The sequence below is a fragment of the Ipomoea triloba genome, chromosome 6 (genome assembly GCF_003576645.1).
Source record: "Ipomoea triloba cultivar NCNSP0323 chromosome 6, ASM357664v1".
In the NCBI taxonomy this organism is placed as follows: domain Eukaryota; kingdom Viridiplantae; phylum Streptophyta; class Magnoliopsida; order Solanales; family Convolvulaceae; genus Ipomoea; species Ipomoea triloba.
The window spans coordinates 25595373-25614718 of record NC_044921.1 but is presented as its reverse complement, the minus strand read 5'-3'; the positions used below and the strand labels follow the sequence as shown (position 1 = coordinate 25614718).

Below are 19346 nucleotides of genomic sequence, written 5' to 3'. Positions count from 1 at the left end.
ATAATCCTGTAATTTTCTTTTCTTTCACTCCATTTTGTTGAATTATATAAGCATAAATGCCTAATTCAACTATTAGTTTACACTCTTAATTAATCAATCTAAATTAATTAAATAAATGATAATCGAACACAAAAATTTTTGACAATATATATATAAATTGTTAGGTGCTAAGAGACCAAAACCAGGTCGGAGCGGGGCCGTAGTTGCAACCTATGGCCGTAATCCTCCTGTCGCTGCCGGTCCAGCCGCTGTTTCGCCGCCGTGAACAGCCGCCTGACCGCCTCATCTCCCGGCGTTTCTTGGATCAACACCTCGCAATCTTGAATCGCAGCCTCCCATCTCTCCAACTAAACTCAACCCATAAACATAAACCAATTAACAATATAATAAAGAAAATTTTAATATCAGCAAATTAAAGTTTTCAATTCAGCCGCATAGTTGTGACTTCTCAAATAAGAGGTCTCAGGTTAGAATTTCAGTGTGGGAACAGTTTCAATAGGTTGAGAAAGTACCTAGGTACTAATAGAGTCAATAATATTAAAAACTAAAAAAAAAAAAGGTTTTTAATTCAATTCTCACCTTAACATTACAGTCAGCTCGCCGTGTTCTTGCCTTTCGGTACGACGGCCGGAGATTAAGCGCGGCGGTGCAATCCTCAAGCGCCTTCTCGAACAATCCCAGCTTGAACCTGCAAGCTGCTCTGTTATACAGCAGAACTGAATTGCATGGATCGTGTCCTAATCCCTGAGTGTTCATGGCCGCCGCTTCTGCAAACTTTGAAGCCTTGAAAAGATCATTTGCGCTCGATCTCGCCGCCGCCACCGCCGCCATTTTCTTCACCAGCAACGCCGCATTTTGTTCGCTGCTTCGGTCCAACAACGCTGCTTGCTTAGCACCACTCACAGCATCCTCAAACCTGCAGCAACCCAACAACAATTGTTGTCACCTGGTTCGCACGAGTGTAATAAACAGGATTCTACCTATAATCTTAGTCAAGTTTGTCAAATTAATGGTTGGTAATTATAAAATTTTAAATAGAGATCTTTTTATTTTGACCTAATCAACTATGAATAATCTATGCTAGATCAAGGTAACAAGACCAGATTTACTTATTGGTCAAATCCGGTCAACTATAGATAGCCTACTAGGTTGTTTTACCCACCAAGGTAACAAGATGGGATTATCTGGTATATACCCTCAAATAATGGTTGCCGTTCTTGTCACCCAAAAAAAAACAGATGTATAACTTTAGTCAAGCTAGTCAAATTGATGGTTGATAAATACAAAATTTCAAATTTGATTTTCATTAGAAGTGGTATTAGTCTTCTTAGTTTAACCTAGTCAGCTATTGATAATCTAGATTAGCGACTAAGGTAACAAGGTCGAATTTACTTATTGGTTTGAGTCGGTCAGCTATAGGCAGCCTACTAGGTTGGTTTACCCAGTACCCACTAAGGGAATTATCTGGTATACATCCTTAAATAGTGGCTGTGAACTTGCGGTTCTTGTCACCCAAAAAAAATAGGATTTTGGGTAGAATTTTGGATGAAAATTTGTTGAATTTTTTACCTTCCAATAGCCATGAGGACTTGAGCTTTAACTCCTAAGAAATATGCAGTTTTTGCTGAGCCAAAAAGGGAGGTACATTGCTCTGTATCAAAAGCTGGCCATTTCACAAGTGCAGTGTATGCTTCTTCATGTCTCTGGAGTTTCACCAAGGCTTCAGCTTTCATTGCTAAGATCTTTACATGGATAAAGACTGATTAATCCACAGATTCAACAATGTAATTTGCAGTAAAAAAGTAAAGAAATCATATCAGCATTCTTGGTTTAACCTGAGGAGATGAATCTGAACCCAAAGACAATGCACTTTGGCTCTGCTTAAGCAATGCTGCCCAGTCTTTAACTCTTTGAGCTTCACTGCAACTCGCAAGAATTTTGCTTAGAGCTTTAGCTTGATCAATGTCCTTACCCTCGGCTTTTCGCCCCGATTGTTCGTAATGGCTCACAGCTTTCTCTGCTTCTCCCAACCTGCCAAAATTGCAGAACAATATAATTTGATCTTGAACTCAAATTTCTAGTTTATTAGACTTTTTGATTTGAATCTATCACCTATGAGCAATCTAGCCTGTTTTACTTCTTTGTGATCCTTTGTTAACTAGGATCACTTTTTAAGATCAATCTTATCACTACACCAAAAGTTATAGTCACTAGTGAAAACATAATTTTATTTCCTTATACCAGCACATTTTCTAGAGGCCGGCATGAATGGATTTGACCTTTTACCGTCTTTCGCCCAACAATTTCCTGGTGCTGGACCTGAATTTTGACCGACATAGTGTAACAGTCACGAGGCTAGATTTACCTAGTACACAGGATAGTGATTGCGGGTTTTCTGGTTAATGAAAGAAAAAAAGGTTTTTGGTACCTGAAATATAGATTTGCTAGGCGGTATTGGGCGTTATGGTAAAAAGGGTCTAAGCGGATGGCTTCTCTGCATTCAAAAACAGCTTCAATGGGGCGGGAAAGCGCCATTAAAGCTGCACTTTTGTTGCTGTGATAACATGGATTTCTGGGATTTATGGCAATGGCTTCACTGTATAAATTCAATGCTTCCTCGTATCTTCCTTGCCGGTAGTGTTCATTTCCCATAGATTTCACAACGTCAGGATCCATACTTTTGCTGAAACCAGTAAGCACAGTTCTTAACGTTGGCTGCCGGAAAATGTTGCCCATCACGGCGGCGGCGCCGAGATGGCTCCCTAACACTTTCCCGTTCAAGCTCTCTTTCTGTTTTGATGGTTTTTGGTTCAGATTTCCCTGGTGGCGCGTGAGCATCACGTTTCCGGCGGAAGCGCGGTATAAACCGCAGGCGGCGGCGCTTGATTTTCTGTGGCCTACAATGTTGACGCTCAGTTCACTTGAGGTGAACGTCGGCTCCCTTCTAAGCCTCTGCGTGTATGCTAAGTTCGCCGCTTGCGGCGGCGGCATTGTGGTTGTCCTCGGAGTTCTTTGCCGGTGATCGCCGCCGCCGCAGCCGTTTGAACTCCTTTGGTTAATCTCCGAGCTGCTCCGCCGCCTCCGGGCGTCCACCGTGATTTGGTTCTTGGCGGCCGGAGCCCGTGGCGACGGCGGAGACTTGCTTGGCTTTGATCCGCCGGCGCGTTGGAACAACGCTCCGACTAGACCACAGCCCATTTCATTCTGCACCGACCACTCTTCCGCTGCCGCCGACGCCATCCCTCGCCGGAATTTCAAGAACGCCCAAGAAAACTACTCCCCAACAAGCTCTAATCTTTTTTCCTCGTACCCACCAACGCAAAACACGACCAAACACCAAAAAATTAAGGATTTCGATCAGGAATTTCTTAGAATGTGATATAATAATGGTGCTAATATAAGCAATGTAATGTGGATTGTATTATTTATACTCCATTTGAACCCCAAGAGTGACTTCCAAGAAACCAACTTTATCTCTTTTGCCGCTAGCGGCAGGCCAAAAGATTGCAAAAGAAGACAAATAGGAGAAATTAAACCATAATCCTAAAATAATCAATTCAAAATCCTATCAAGAAAGCTGTATTATGATTGGTGTAATACGGGTTACTTTGTTATTTAACTGTCATTAACTATTCACAGCTTTCTCTGATGCCAAAACAAGTAGGGTCAATGCCCATCATGATCAAAACTTTCACCACTTGTTGAATCTTTTTAATGCCATTTTATAAATCTAGGGTAATGCTTTAGTGTAAAGTGTGCATGAAATTAGGCATCCTTATTGAGTTGTAATTTGATTCCCACTATTTCTTTCTAGATTTTTTGTTGATAATTAGGTTTGCTAGATTAATTCCATCCCGTAAGATGCAGTGCAGTATACAAAAAATCGAATTTGTTATTCTAATTTTAAACTTTTTTAAATGATCTTTTGACGTTACAATTGCATTAATTGTATCACTTACACTACAATTTCAGGTAACTAAAATATACTTTTTAAAAATTCATATAAATTGTTAAATTTCTTTAGGTTGTAAGACTTCTTTTTCTTTATATAATTTAACTCACATTATAATCTTCTGAATAAGTAACTCCTTATTAGTTGTATAAGCCCAAACCATTTACCTTTCTACTGCTCTCAAAAGCACAGCTCAACTGATCAATCAACTCAAAATAACTTAAAAGCATTGCTTTGCTATAGCAGTCTCAAGATGCAGTATTCGAATATTACTCAGGACAAAAAAGAATGGAAGTGCATTTAAGACACGTCCACCTCCACCAACCTCAATAAAACAGTGAGGAGTTCTTAAATTTTGGTTCAAATTTAAAACTTCTAACGAACTAAATATAGACTATTTTATTAACTCTCAGTATTCTTAGATTTCTAGATACCCCAAAAAACGTTAACTATGATCTAGAATGTTTGATTATGACCGTTAACAAGGGGGAGTTGAAAGTGAAAAGAGGACAATTAGGATGCCAAATAATTTAAGGTGTCGGATGATTGAGCAAATGTGGCATATGGTCAATACCGCTACGTACGAGAAAGGCATACATTTATGATGGATGATGTTTTTTGTTGGCTTATGAACTTAACATTTCCTTGTGTCATTTGCATTATATTCTTGGCCTGCTATAATTAATATGTTTTGTGCATAGATTTATAAATAACATAGTCGTCGGTGGTGCCGGCCGGCTTAGCTTCTTTTTGCCATCCCCTCAACGTAACAACCCCTCTCTTTTTGTAATCTCAACATCAATCATAAATAGCGACAAAACCAAAGTGAATCATTTGATTCATTCTACCCATCCATGTCAAACCATAGTGATTGAAAAATGTAATTTTTCTAGCACAGTAATAATGACGAAACTTCTGAATTTTAAAAGTATCTGGAAAATTATCTTACTGTGTTTGGTTCATTTTCTGGGGAATGAGTATAATTATTTTTAATTTTAAATATTTAAAATATACAAATTAAAATAATTTTAAATATTTAAAATATACAATGATAGTGGTGGTGGAGGACTGGTGGTCAGATGGGATAGTCGTGGTGGTGGGTGGTGGTGGTGGCAGGTGATTGGCTGCTATAGTGGAAAATGATTTTCCCCAAAAGAAAGGGAAAGTCATTATTTTTGAAAAGTCTATCTATTTTTTATTGACCCGGTGTCCCAGTTTACACTCCCACTGGATGATGGGAGTGGGTTTGAGCTTCAGTAGAGGCAATTGTAACAGAGTCAGTAGTACTAAAAAAATGGAAAAAGTGTCAAATAGGCCACTGAACTTATCGCTTTTGTGCAATTGGGCCATTGAACTTAAAAAGTGTGCAATTCAACCATCAAACAAGCAAAATTTGTGCAATTGGACCATTTTTTCAAAAATTTTCTAGTAAAATCCAATTATATTACTAACATATATGTATTAAGAGTGACATTTTCTTCTACCATACTAGTTGGAAGTCAATATTGAAATGTTTTTAACTCAAATTGAATTAAAAAATTTTGTAAAAATGGTCCAATTGTACAAATTTTGCTTGTTTGATGGTTGAATTGCACACTTTTTAAGTTCAATGGTCCAATTACACAAAAACGATAAGTTCAGTGGCCTATTTGACACTTTTTCCAAAAAAAATTCTTTAGATATAATTTACCACTTGACATTCACCTGCTTTCTTGTTAGAACCAGATATTGTGTCCCTGCCAAAATCCTTAATTAGCTAAGCTCAGCCACTAAAAACCCATCCCCTAATCATCAATAAAATCTACCTTAAAAGACTCAGTAATTTGGTTGCCGACAGAGGAGAAGAAATTTTACTGACCCTTCATGGCAGAGCTGGGGACATGCAGAAAAAAATTTAAAAAAAGTTATAGTATATGGTCGGAGGATAATAATAGAATAGAATGTGTGGAGAATCATTGGAACGACCTACCATATACCCCAACTCTATAAAGTAGTCAATATTTTCGACTATTAGATGAACACAAATGCCAACCTTCTACAGTTCTACACATGTATCCACCCCGACACTCTACAAAATTAAGGAACACCACTTCAATTCCATCATATATAGGGTTTTCGTATACTTTTTCTTTTCTTAAAATGTTATTGTTAAGCGGATGCCGGTAAAGGATCAAATTCAGCATTAAGTGATTAAAGAATTGTTAGGCGGAAGTTTAAAAGGCTAAATTCAGCACCTGTGTTAGGAATTGAAGAGGCCGGTAAAAGGCCTAGTCTAACATTGGTAAATGACCAAATTCAGCACTAAGTGACTAAGGATTGTTTGGCAGAAATTTGAAAGACTAAATTCAGCACCCTATGTTAGGCAGATGTTGGTAAAAGGTCAAGTCTAACATCCGGTGGCTGAGAATTATTGGGCGGAAGCCAGTAAAGAGTAAAGGTCAAATCCAACACCCAATGTCTCAAAAATGTGATGGTGGTTTATAAGGAAATAAAGTTACGCTTTCGCTACTAACTATAGCTTTTGACGTAAGTGGTAAGCGTTTAATCCTAACACCTTGCTCTTCTTCTTCTTCTTCTTCTTCTTCTTCTTCTTCTTCTTCTTCTTCTTCTTCTTCTTCTTCTTCTTCTTCTTCTTCTTCTTCTTCTTTTTTTTTTTTGCATTTTTAATATCCACATCTCCCCAAAACGCACCTAAAAGTTTCATCTAAGATAAAATTAAACCATCCAAAAAATATTATGTTGTGTTCAAACTCCTAATTTAAGAGTATTAGTAATACGTACCCTTCCACTAAAAGTCATGGACATAAAACAAAGATAAATTAAAGTTGGTCTGCTAGAAGCACAAAGGATGCTTCTTAATAAAACTTAGGAGGGTATATTTATGAAACGTGGCGCCAAAATTGGGCTTTCGAGGAAGATAATGTAAAATATAATAGAACAATTGAAAATGAAATTAAAGTGGGATTAGGATCCTAAGCCAAATATGAAAGGGGATAATAGCATAGCGACAACAACTTCCCAAGTGTATTGCCTGCTCGTTAAAACCTCTAATCTCGTACCTTAATTTGTCTAATTAGCGTATAACACAAACGAAAGACGTACAAAACCTTGAAAGATCCAGCTACGACTTGTCCACCATCAACTCAACCCCGCCACACCTCACCATTTTTATTACAATATAATAATGAATTTTTTTTTAAGTGTTGGAGGACATTAGAGAATATTATTAAAAATTGAACTACTTATATATGTATAGTCATATACAAGTCTAATCGAGTAGCTAGCTTATTGCATTCTTTGTTTTACATACAAACATGCTAGGGCCTAGGGGGCCATGAATCTCACCCAACTAGGTATTGGAGGTTGTTAGGCTTCATGTTTGGTGTATATATACACATTTTTTTAGTAAAAATCTTCTACGTATTTAGAAAAATAAAATATTTTTTTTTAAAAAAAAAACATAAATTTAATCTACATCAAACTTAAGGACCATTCAATTATTGGTATAATTAATAGTTATTTTCGCTACCTCAAAAGGAGTGGGACTTAGCCTTGGCCCTTTAAGGGCAAAGTCCAGTACACAGCACGAAGACCAGTAAAAGGTTGTGTGCTGAACTTGGTCTTTAAAAACTTTACCAGTTTCCGTCCAACGACACTTTCAGTAACTCAATACTAAATATGCGTGACACTTTTATCGATCATGTTCAACATCGTGAAATAGAGTTGCATTGTAAAAGTACATATATGCATGAAAGAAGATAAGGAGGACACGTACATATATCTTGATTGTGAAGCAGAGAAGATGGTTTTACGTAGGAAGAATGAAAAGGAAGGCAACATCGGTAGGCTTAGGAAACAAGGTTTAAACGCCTCAAAAGTCCAAAGTGATCGAGGAATACGGGATTGGATGAGAAAAAGCGACGCACGTGTCTTATACGTAAAGGAGAACGATTAGTCACGTGATCCGAGGACCCCTTTCTTTCAATGCCTTCGGTTACAAGCACGAATTTAGCTAGGCTTTATCCATACAAGTGCAAATTGTGAAATTGGGACAAATTAGACAGTGAATGCTAAAAATCTTTATAGTTTATTGGTATAAATTGACTCCGATTTGTTATATCGAGTAATAGTGAAAGTACATGATGATTTTGAAATGTAAAAGTTGTGTTGGAAGTTCAAGAGTAATTGGTATAGATATGATAGATGATTAGATGTTACAATTTAGATGGAAAAATGGAGTATAGATTGAGGCTAATACACAGAGAAATATTATATTTGATGAGTTTGGTGTTGTTTAGTGATAATAAGGTATTAAGGCATTGTTTTGATAGGGAATAAGACATTAGACCATCAAATACAAAGTCGTAACTATTTATGTAACTTTTCAAGCATATTCGGCAAGATTTAAATTGTGCTTGGAACAACTTCTTGTAAGAATAACACATTTAGTGGGTATGGAAGCAGCGCCTAGAAGGCTAACCTATCAAGAATATTCCTTTTAGATCATATGTGCTATTGATGCTCCAAATTGTTCGGTCTTAGATAAAGAAAATGTTTTTTCATCCTCCTAAATTCTCTCCTAATGTGGTTTATAATTATTGTGTGCCTATTATTTAGCTAATCCCAAGCCAAACTTATAATTAAATATTAAAGTATCCAATTAAACAGTGTCATCTTCAAAAGAAAATTTTGAAAGTGTAACTAACATTAAGGGCCATATTAGGGCTGGCGGTACAATTATTATTGTGTGGACCATGGTCCACACAGCTGTGTGGACCATACTATTAAATAATGCACATTCAATATAAAAATAATGTACATTCAGTATACAAATAATGTACATTATATTCACAAATAATGTACATTATATTCAGGGGATGTACATTATTTTTGTACTGAATGTACATTATTTTTATAGTATAAAAATAATGTACATTCAGTACAAAAATAATGTACATTCAGTACAAAAATAATGTATATTTAGTACATTAAAAATGTACATTTGATTATGATTCACATAGCTGTACAATAATTTGCCCTGGCGGTACCTCCCCACCCATCCCCACATACTCCTTAGGGCCCAGCAGTACCTTCCCCCCCCCCCCCCCAACCCACACTCCTTAGGGTCCAAATAAACTAAGGAATTAGTTAGGCCCATTTCTTAAATTGTCACACAAGTGGGTTGCCCGACCAATCGAAGAACTTGGGCTAAGAAAAGTGGGTTGGCCCGCATAAGACAAGACTGGTATCTAAATGGCACTTCCAAGAGCATATGCCAGTGGACTGAATTTCCAGAAAAAGTGACTCAGCTGTGCTTATTAAAATTGATGTTTGACTTGTACTAAATTAATGTTTGTTTAATCTAATAGTCAGTGTTTGAAACAATGGAATGGAATGTTTCAACTTTCAACCGTCATTAACCGACTAAAAAAAATAATAAGTTTTCTTGCTCCCATGGAAGACCTCTGACATGATTTTCAAAGTATGAAACATCTGTCAAAGAACAAGAAACACCACCTGTACTCCTGTACAACATTCCAGTATCCGTTTTGTAAATTGCAGCTCTTCCTTGGTCTATCTTCAAGAAAAGCTAAGAAATACAGAATTAGCAGAGCATTTATCAGTTCATTCCAGGAAAATGGAATTGAAACCGGGAACGCTGACCTTACTGCTGGTGAATTTGGCCGGAATTATGGAACGCGCCGACGAGTCATTGCTTCCCGGAGTTTACAAGGAGGTCGGAGAGGCCCTTCACGCCGACCCTACCCGCCTGGGCTCGCTCACCCTTTTCCGCTCGATTGTACAGTCTCTTTGCTACCCTCTTGCAGCCTATCTTTCTGTCCGCCATAACCGAGCTCATGTTATTGCCTATGGAGCTTTCCTCTGGGCCGCCGCCACCTTCCTCGTTGCCTTCTCCTCCTCCTTTTTTCAGGTCTCTCATTTTCCTTTTACTGTTCCATTATTTTCCACAATAACTCTTCTTGTTTATGAACTGCCTGCATTTATCACCAACATGAATCAAATTGAATTCCAAGGAATTAAATGTCCAATCACATTTTTGGTCTCTCAACCTAAGGCAAAATTCCCTTGCCCTATGGCACACACCCTAGTCCGACAGGATAGTGGTGGGCAAGGTGACTAAGGGGCCCATTAGGTGGGAGGACCAGTAGCGTCCGCTGTATTGGTTGTAAGACTTGTAACTTCCACACTGTGGCGGCCAGACTCATTAGGTGAGAGGACTAAGGGTGACCACTGCATTATGTGTAACTCCCATATTGGGGCTATCAAGCCCATTAACTGGGAGGACTAGTGTTGCCCACCACATTAGGTGTCCCACATTATGGGGCAAATTATTCTGTGGACCCACCTTTATTTTGCAAGGTGGACCTGCGTCCAAAATACACAATTTACATACTGAATGTTCATAATTTGAATTGTGAACATTCAGTATGTAAATGGACACGGATTCACCTTGTAAGGTGGACCTGGATCTATGGCATAACTATTGGTATGGCTGCCAGGTTCAATTTTGTGTCTTACCTACAATTTATTGCTTAGGAACTAACTGAGCTGACCAGGGGGGCTATGTTTTTGTTTCTTGATAAGGTGGCAGTATCCAGAGCCTTGAATGGGATAGGGCTGGCCATAGTTGCACCTGCAATTCAGTCCCTTGTAGCAGACTCAACAGATGACAGCAACCGAGGAATGGCTTTTGGGTGGCTGCAGTTCACCAGCAACATAGGTTCCATTGTTGGGGGATTACTTGCCTTGCTGATAGCTCCCATTACATTCATGGGGATTCCTGGGTGGAGAGTTTCCTTTCATCTAGTAGGAATTATCAGTGTTGTTGTCGGGATTTTAGTTCGCCTCTTTGCAAATGATCCTCACTTCCCAGATGGCAGTTTAAGAGGTAATAGCCATGGTGAAGCTCCCGAAAAATCCTTTTGGTCGGAGGCCACTGACCTGGTTCACGAAGCGAAAACAGTCATGAAGATACCATCCTTCCAGATAATTGTAGCTCAGGGTGTTACTGGCTCTTTTCCCTGGTCAGCTCTGTCATTCACCCCAATGTGGTTAGAGCTTACGGGTTTTTCCCATCTGCAGACCGCCATTCTTACAGGGACATTCGTGGTTGGTTGTTCTATCGGAGGCCTGTTTGGAGGCAAGGCTGGAGACCTGTTATCCCAGCGTCTTCCAAATCATGGACGAATAATCTTGTCACAAATAAGCTCAGCATCCGCTATCCCCCTCGCTGCAATTCTCTTGCTGGCATTACCCAATGATCCATCCTCAGTATTCCTGCACGCTCTAGTCTTGCTCATTACAGGGTTCTTCATATCATGGAATTCTGCAGCCACAAACAAGTAAAGATCTTCATCCACGACTTCTTAAGTTATGGCGCTAAATACTAAATCCTTTAACTATCTCTTTTTTTAGTACTATTGACTCTGTTATAATGTAGTATCTGTTCATACATACTTTCTCAAGCTATTGAAGCACAAAGAGTCAATGCCCCCACACTGGGATTTGAACTAAGACCTCTCATTTGAGAAGCCACAGCTATGCTGCTCGACCACAAGGCCTTTGGCATCCTTAACTATCTATGACATGCTTGATCAATTTTAGTCAGGCATTATGGTTTCTGCTATAATGAGTGGTCATTAGTCCAATTTTTGCAGAGATTGTACCTGAGGAGTGGCGGACGAGTATCTATGCTCTGGATAGATCATTTGAATCTGTATTGTCTTCCTTTGCCCCTCCTGTTGTAGGGTTACTATCCCAGAATGTTTATGGCTACAGACCGGTTCCCCGAGATGCACAGAGCATTGCTACTGACAGAAAGAATGCAACGTCTTTAGCCAAGGCGCTGTTCACTGCAATAGGAACTCCAATGGTGCTGTGTTGCTTCATCTACTCTTTTCTCTACTGTACCTACCCGAGAGACAGGGACCTTGCACGAATGAAAGCTCTGATAAGATCAGAAATGCAGCTCTTAAACATGGGGGGGAATTCAGCTCTGAGAGGACAATACTCACAAGTTCTGCCATGTGAAGCGAAGGAGCGTCGTCTGGATGCTGAACAGAACTATGGCAAGGATGGACCTGATCTTGACGACAGTGACGAAAAGGTGTTAATCACAAGGTTAGCTAGTAATAATACACAATCGTATCGGTTAATCCAAGAATATAGAACAAGTTACCATTGAATTCATTGCAGCAATGATGATATCACTGCCAGAGTTTTTACATTATATGGGGTCTTAGAAACAGGGATTCATTTCATATATACAGTTGATGATTTTGGTACATTATTGTCACAAGCATATTTGGTTTATTGTAATCTTCTGTCAACAGAAATCACTTCTGCTTCTGTAAAGCTATGCACAGCAATTAGCAATCTTGTTGAATGATGCCTCCATCTTAGTACTAATGGAAGAACACAAGTAACAAGAAAAGCCTGTAGTAGTAGTAGTAGTTTACGCAACTGGCAGCCACAACAATCAACTAGGTAGGCTTCATGGCGGTAAGCATGATGAAGCGCCTATTCCTGATGCACTTGAAACCCACAAGCCCACACGCGGTGCAAAGATCTTCAAGTTCTTTCTCGTCCAAGAATATGTGACTGCCCGATATTTGAGCAAAATTCTGCATCCATAGACCATAGGTAACTGTAATTCATCATATATGAAATCCACCAAACATAACTTAAAGAATGTGAACATTCTGAAATGACAAGAAGACGAGGAACTCACTTGGCGTAGAGGTCTTACGAATGGGGTGAGTGAATAGATGCCATCGACTATGTAGGTTGTGGCAACAAATACCCCCCCAGGCCGTAATACTCGACTTATCTCAGCAACCTGTGAAATCAGTATTACCAAAATATAGATCACTATCAGTATACAGAAGCCACATGAATAACATAAGAACAGCAGGTACATGACCACCAAAATATAGATCACTATCAGTATACAGAAGCCACATGAATAACATAAGAACAGCAGGTACATGACCATAAGTGCCCGTATACTCTCCATGCTGTTTATTTTTGTATTGAGTTCTAGACACAAACATAATGTATGTTTGAAATGGGATGATAACATAAAATTCCTTGTAACATAATGTATGTTGATCACTTGAAATTAGATAATTAGATTGAACTAAGGTCACTGAACTGGACTATAATGTATATGGGCCAAATCACACTAAAAGACTGAATCCAATCAATTAGCTATCATATCATAGTACTCCACATTTGTCTACAAGGTGATAATTCATCATCAGTTGAGGACTAATTGATGTCCAAGTCTTTCTTATTTGGATAAATAAAAACAGTTAGAAATTGAATAGAAAAATCAGAAACACCTACCGCTGCTGATGGTGAAGGCCAACAATGCAACGCAGCACCAGCATGCACAGCATCCACGGAGCTTGATGCAAATGGAAGCCTCGAGATATCAGCTCTAACCAAGATTATGTTCCTTCAGGAAACCAGATCTCCATTTAGACTAAAGATGCAATTGCAACCCAAAAGAAAATGCAAAAATATCCAGAGAACTGGCTAAGAATTAGGGGATGGGTTTCTACTCATTAGGAAAGTTTTCCTCCTGCTTGATGAATTCATAGCACTGCTGCAACATGGTCTCAGAAAAATCCAAAGCCACAACAAGAGAAAACAGTCCACTCTTGGCAAACAGTCTTGAAAATAAACCACTTCCACAGCTAGCATCAATGATATTTCCACCCATGACCGGTTTAAGATAATCTTGCATCAATTCAAACTGCAGTAGAGCATTATATTGCTATTAGCATGTAAGTTAAATATGTATAGTAATATTAGTCTTTATTGGCAGATGAACACGGGAGAACCCACATGACTAGCTCGTAGTTCACACCAATTGAGTTTTCCCTTTAAAATTGGCAGGCCAATATGTTTTTATTTCAATTTTCAGAGTCTAGCTGAAAACCAAAGAAAGGACACCAAAGGAAAACCACAGCACCTCTTTTTCTGGGCCAGGAAAACCACCCCATAGAGAAAAGCTTTGTCGCCAGCCCCTCTCGTAAAGAAAGGACACCAAAGGAAGCCTGTTCCAACAAAGCATGGAGTTAGATCATATGAAATTAAACAGCACAAAATGAGAACAACCATCCTTTCCTCTTTCTTGAAATAGAAATGAGAAGCTGCCTAGAGACATAAGATCCACAATAACAACAATGCCATGAATATAACATATTGTGGTCTAAACGCAACTTTTTTTAAAGCAGGATTGCAGCAACAATACCTGAAAATCTCAGTAGAAGCTGCCAGGGATTCTCCATAAGCGTTGCCACCACCAGCAATTGTCAAGTCAACATGTGTCTCGTTGCCATAGTACTTCTTCCGGCAGGTGCTGCATTCTAAGCTAGACTGAGCCATAGAACTCCTGCAGCAAAAAATCATCAGACAAAAGTATAATCAAAGAAATCATACTCAAACCAGCTCGGTTGGTGTGAGTGGCCGTGCACTCTCATCCCTTAAGAGAGGTCGGAAGTTCAAAATCCCCTCTTGTATGGAAAACCAATATGGCCACTTTGCCCCTTAATTGAACAAGCCCGGTGAGAACGAGGATTAGTCTAACTGTCTGAGTATGGTACTGGATTAAAGTTGTCTCCTATAGTTAAGACCTACTAAGGACACCTCGTAGTCTAACTCAAATATATACTCAAATTCTCATTTCCAAATGATAAACTAAAGATGACATCAATTATGAATAAAGCAAATTGAAAGTCTGAGACTATCCATATGCTTATTTCAAGATTTATATACTGTTAACTTACAAGGATAACCCCGGATCACCATTCCAAGTAAAGGCATCGTAGCAAATGGGACATGCTAAAAGGTTTGTCCGTAATTCCACCTTCTTTTCATCTATAAGACGAACCTAACATAGTAACATGGAGAACATTATGTGAGCACAACGACAACATAAACACCAATCTAACGGCAGTTTTTGCATAAATCCATATTTCAAGTTCTCTACTCGGCACAGAAGAGAGAACAACATCATTTAATCTTAATTTCACGAACCAAATTTGCAACATATTGAAGGCTGCAGTGAATTTAAGCCAAATTTAGTCGAAAATCCATAACATTTCAGAGCATAAGTTTCACAGTTTCCTTGAAAAAAATTAAAAATTCATAGGAAATGGAAAACAATTACAGGCTTGTCCTCGACGAAGGTAGTTGATAAGGCGCGAATTTTAGCCGCGAAAAGTCGATTGGCTTTGGGAGTCAGCGGAGAGGAACTGAATTTTGAGTTGTAACCAAGTCTTCTCGTTACCAGCATAGCGGATACGTAACCTAAACCGGCCGTCGCCATTGTCGTTAGCTTTCCCGGAGCAAAGCTTCGCGGTTCGATTCGGTTTTGGCCGGGGAATATATACGATGATGACGCGTAGTACGAAAGTATTATTCTGGATATCTTTCTTCTCTCTCTCTAATAATTTTCTCTCTAATAATTTTTAGTTAGGGATGTGATGGGTAAATACGCAATTGGACTACGCGCGCACTTTACCACCCTACTTGACAACCACTCGGTCGGTCCGCATCGACCACTCTACACCCCGTCGACATCCACTCGGTCGGTCCGCATCCACCACTCTACACTCCGTCGACAACCACTCGGTCGGTCCGCATCGACCACTCTACACCCCGTCGACATCCACTCGGTCGGTCCGCATCCACCACTCTACACTCCGTCGACAACCACTCGGTCGGTCCGCATCCACCACTCTACACTCCGTCGACAACCACTCGGTCGGTCCGCATCGACCACTCTACATTCCGTCGACATCCACTCGGTCGGTCCGCATCAACCACTCTACACTCCGTCAACAACCACTCGGTCGGCCTATTATCATCCTACGGGCGACTTATTGCCACCCTACGGGCAGCCTACTAAGGAGCTAGGAGATTCCGAATTATAGGAATCATTTGAGCTCCCCGAAGATTCTAATCGTTTGCAATGCTCGAGGCGACAAGTGATGGCATTTTGTGAGTAATTGCTCTGCCACCTCGAGCACGTCACGGAGATCCTGCAGAGCGACTGTTCAAGGTGACCAATGCCGACATGACACGTCAGACCATCCGCATGTCATCCGTTGAGTACTCACGTGACCTGCTTAGTATAAATAGGGGGATCACACCCCTCATTTGGGGGAGGGAGAACTCATCAGTACTAGACTAATACACTTGCGATTTGATCATCATCTTTCTCTTGCTTACTTTTTATTACTGTTCGTCACTCGTAGAGCGATATAGCTTCGAACCGTTCAGTCGTCGGCCGGTGACCCACCGAGCGACATCCTTCACCACCCGTAGCACACGTATTCGTAGCGTAATCGTAGACCCCGTTTACATTAACGCTATCATGACAATGTAAATTGGTATATTTGAATATTTAATTAGCTTTTTTTATTTATCATTATTTCCTTTACTGAGACTCAAATCACCCCTTCTATATAGTGGTGTAATCAGATGCCACCGGACCATAAGGTTTAATTAGTTTATTAGTCTATCATTTATTCAAATATTTCAAATAAAAGTACTTTTTAAATTTATAATTTTATATCATATAAAAATAATTAATTATTATATATAAATATAATTCGAGAAATCAAGGACAGCCGGAAGGGGTTCAAGGCAGGGGATGGCATCCCTATTCTCGACCAGAGTGGGAAAGCTCTCTGTATTCTGTCCTCGTTTCTCGAAAAAAAATTCTATCTACATCCCACTAGGGTGGGGATCAATTTTTCCAATTAGAGTTGAGTTTAATTGTCTTCTTTATTTTTAGTGACATGAAAAACTTTCGCTCCAAATACATGTTCGACTAAGAGGGTGTTAACACAACTTTTGACATTAGTATTGTTTAAATATATCACAATTAATATAAATTTTGCCCGTTATATTGTTTGCTGGTGTGATTATTTGTTAATTGTCATTTTAAAAAAAATTGCTTATCTTCCATAACTATAAACTGTCCTAAGTTTAAACAATAACAAAAAGTTCTCGTCCTATATAACAATGGACAAGGGCGTTATTAGTCAAATCTAAAATTCTATTTTATACAACAACTATAGCTTACTAGAAAATAAAATGTTATCCTCGTCTAAATTTAGAACTTTGCACTATATTGCAAACATGACTCATCGAAAATTTTTAAAAATCACTTGTCAAAATTTTGTTAATTACTTTCTCTTTGATTATGTACTAAAGAAATTACGATGAATGAAGAAAATTGAAATTTTTAATTCAAATTTTTGTATTTAATAATTAAGAGTTATAAGGCAACCCAACTAACTCACTAATTTGGGAAAAAAAAAAAAGAAAAAGGAGGCTTCAATTCCTTTACGTTGTACCATTAAGTTGTTTTTGACCTCCTCAGCAAACTAAAAGCCTAAGTTATGCTCAAGCAACATCTTTTTTTTGGGCGGCAGAGATTCGAACCCATGACCTTTTGCATGGATCTGATACCAAATTGAATCATGTGCTCCATCCAATTAAAAGCCTAAGTTGATAGTTGGACTGCACATTTATGTTTATATTACTAGTTTTATACGCGCATTGCGCGAATGGGTTGATGCCCAATGTTTATATTTAAATAAATATTTGAAAGTATACCAATGCAAGATTATATAGGAGAAGTTTATACATGGGTAATTGAATGTCAAATTTTTTTATTTAAATATCTAACTCAAAGTATATGAATCCAAGATAATATAGAAAATTCATTATAATTATTACTAAAATAAATGTTTGCAACTTTGTAAAATCGATAGTCTAAATATTTGGTCTAAAAATGATAGTCTAAATAAATATTACTTTTAATTTAAATTTTTCTAAGTGTTCTTAATTCTATTTTGAGTAACATTGTCATTGTCTTCATCTTTACTATTTGTTCTCTTTCTTTTTGTTGATAGTGTGTTATTTGCAATTCGGTTATTGTTGGTAGCATAGATGACAACGTCATGCAATGAGATTATGATATAGGAGCTATGGACTTTCCTTTAGGTGTTCTGCTTGGGGTTCATTTGATTCAACCATTATTGTTGAATGAGTTATTGTGGATAAAGAAATCCATAGTTTAAGAAAAAAGATTAAATAAATTAATAAAAATTTAAAATATTATGTATTCCAAAGATATTAAAAGGTAGTTTCTCGCTTCAATTTGCTGGGTAATAGGTTATTTGAGTACTTTCATTGCCAACAAATCCCCCAAGTAGTTAATATGATTGGTTTCAAACTATTCTTTTTTATTTTTTTCATGGTATTAAAGAAATACATATGTATCATTTTTTGGTGTAACTACTAATTTATTTAATTCAATAAGAGTAAAATAGAGTGATTCCGCTTCAATTTGTTGGGTTATTTGAGTACTCTCTTTGTCAACCAATCCCCAAGTAGTTAATATAATTAGTTTCAAATTATTTTAAATTTCTTTTTTCATAGTATTAATAAAATACTTAGTAAATAAATATATAACATTATTTTGTACTGTAACTCTGATATTTAATTACAAGATATTGTAAAAATAAGATAATGAATAATATAATGAATATCAATTGATAAATTTGAATGTAAAGAATCTTTGCATGAGAGAAAATAAATACAATATAACTAATGAAATTATTTCTCTTATTTAATTTAAGTTTTTGATAATGAATAATTTTTTCAAATAAAGGTATTGTGGACACATAATTCTAAATTAAAGAAATACATATGTATAATTTTTTGTTGTAGCTACTAATTTATTTAATTTAATAAGAGTAAAAATAGAGTGAGAAACTTAATTATGTTAAATTTGATTGAGATGAGGTTCGAACCTAAGACCTTTCTTATAAAAATTAATGGGTAAGTTAAAAGTTAACGGAAAACTTAACAGATGTGAACCATAATCTTTGTTTTTTGCATGACTCTGATACCAAATTGAAGTATGTGCTCCATCCAACTAAAAACCTAAGCTGATAGTTGGACTGCACATTTATGTTTATATATTATATTATATGCTCAACATTAATGAAGGGTAATTAATTCTCATTAGTTGTGTCGGTTAGTTATGAGCAACGGTCATTCTCAGCCTACTGAAGCACAAAAAGTTAATACCACCCCTATTAGGGCTTAAATTCATAACCTCTCATATGAGGTAATCACTTCGTGCCACTAGACCACAAGATCATTAACAATCGTAATTTTTATTTAGAATATCACTAATTCAAATCTTATCAACACTAATAATTAATCCTGTCACAACAAAAAATGCTAAATTTAATGTTGGTCAGGAAATTCCAAGGAATATGAACCTCGTACTTACGATCATGCAATTGTTGCCACGCAGAACTGGGGTCGAAATACTTGC

At 37.8% G+C, this 19346-nt stretch overlaps 3 protein-coding genes across 3 annotated transcripts; 1 reads left to right on the top strand and 2 right to left on the bottom strand.

Annotated features, from left to right (window-relative positions):
- Position 1: 1 nt before the first annotated feature.
- Positions 2 to 3403, bottom strand: LOC116021885 (inactive TPR repeat-containing thioredoxin TTL3-like). The gene is made up of 5 exons (XM_031262398.1): positions 2429 to 3403; positions 1836 to 2031; positions 1570 to 1742; positions 580 to 916; positions 2 to 347 (listed from the first exon to the last, which is right to left on the bottom strand). Exons 1-5 carry the CDS (start codon positions 3238 to 3240, stop codon positions 168 to 170), a joined length of 1698 nt encoding a protein of 565 aa, XP_031118258.1. The 5' UTR covers positions 3241 to 3403; the 3' UTR covers positions 2 to 167.
- Positions 3404 to 9240: 5837 nt separating this feature from the next.
- On the bottom strand, positions 9241 to 15436 carry LOC116022385 (uncharacterized methyltransferase At1g78140, chloroplastic). Its single transcript, XM_031263096.1, has 13 exons — positions 15153 to 15436; positions 14770 to 14873; positions 14235 to 14375; positions 13953 to 14037; positions 13540 to 13733; positions 13322 to 13433; positions 12705 to 12812; positions 12153 to 12597; positions 11989 to 12054; positions 11641 to 11903; positions 10493 to 11300; positions 9617 to 9948; positions 9241 to 9526 (listed from the first exon to the last, which is right to left on the bottom strand). Exons 1-8 carry the CDS (start codon positions 15309 to 15311, stop codon positions 12457 to 12459), a joined length of 1044 nt encoding a protein of 347 aa, XP_031118956.1. The 5' UTR covers positions 15312 to 15436; the 3' UTR covers positions 9241 to 9526; positions 9617 to 9948; positions 10493 to 11300; positions 11641 to 11903; positions 11989 to 12054; positions 12153 to 12456.
- On the top strand, positions 9474 to 12362 carry LOC116022384. Its single transcript, XM_031263094.1, has 3 exons — positions 9474 to 9884; positions 10559 to 11316; positions 11618 to 12362. Exons 1-3 carry the CDS (start codon positions 9591 to 9593, stop codon positions 12156 to 12158), a joined length of 1593 nt encoding a protein of 530 aa, XP_031118954.1. The 5' UTR covers positions 9474 to 9590; the 3' UTR covers positions 12159 to 12362.
- Positions 15437 to 19346: the final 3910 nt, after the last annotated feature.

What these genes read in the sequence shown, in the direction of transcription:
- LOC116021885 (XM_031262398.1), bottom strand. Translation starts at nt 3,240, where the DNA reads ATGGCGTCGGCGGCAGCGGAAGAGTGGTCGGTGCAGAATGAAATGGGC. An exon ending in CTAGCAAATCTATATTTCAG is followed by an intron (nt 2,032 to 2,428) that starts GTACCAAAAACC and finishes CAATTTTGGCAG; the next exon opens with GTTGGGAGAAGCAGAGAAAG. An exon ending in GTTCAGATTCATCTCCTCAG is followed by an intron (nt 1,743 to 1,835) that starts GTTAAACCAAGA and finishes ATCCATGTAAAG; the next exon opens with ATCTTAGCAATGAAAGCTGA.
- LOC116022384 (XM_031263094.1), top strand. Translation starts at nt 9,591, where the DNA reads ATGGAATTGAAACCGGGAACGCTGACCTTACTGCTGGTGAATTTGGCC. An exon ending in TCTCCTCCTCCTTTTTTCAG is followed by an intron (nt 9,885 to 10,558) that starts GTCTCTCATTTT and finishes TTTCTTGATAAG; the next exon opens with GTGGCAGTATCCAGAGCCTT. An exon ending in AATTCTGCAGCCACAAACAA is followed by an intron (nt 11,317 to 11,617) that starts GTAAAGATCTTC and finishes AGTGGTCATTAG; the next exon opens with TCCAATTTTTGCAGAGATTG.
- LOC116022385 (XM_031263096.1), bottom strand. Translation starts at nt 15,311, where the DNA reads ATGGCGACGGCCGGTTTAGGTTACGTATCCGCTATGCTGGTAACGAGA. An exon ending in CCTTCGTCGAGGACAAGCCT is followed by an intron (nt 14,874 to 15,152) that starts GTAATTGTTTTC and finishes TTACTATGTTAG; the next exon opens with GTTCGTCTTATAGATGAAAA. An exon ending in GGTGATCCGGGGTTATCCTT is followed by an intron (nt 14,376 to 14,769) that starts GTAAGTTAACAG and finishes TTTTTGCTGCAG; the next exon opens with GAGTTCTATGGCTCAGTCTA.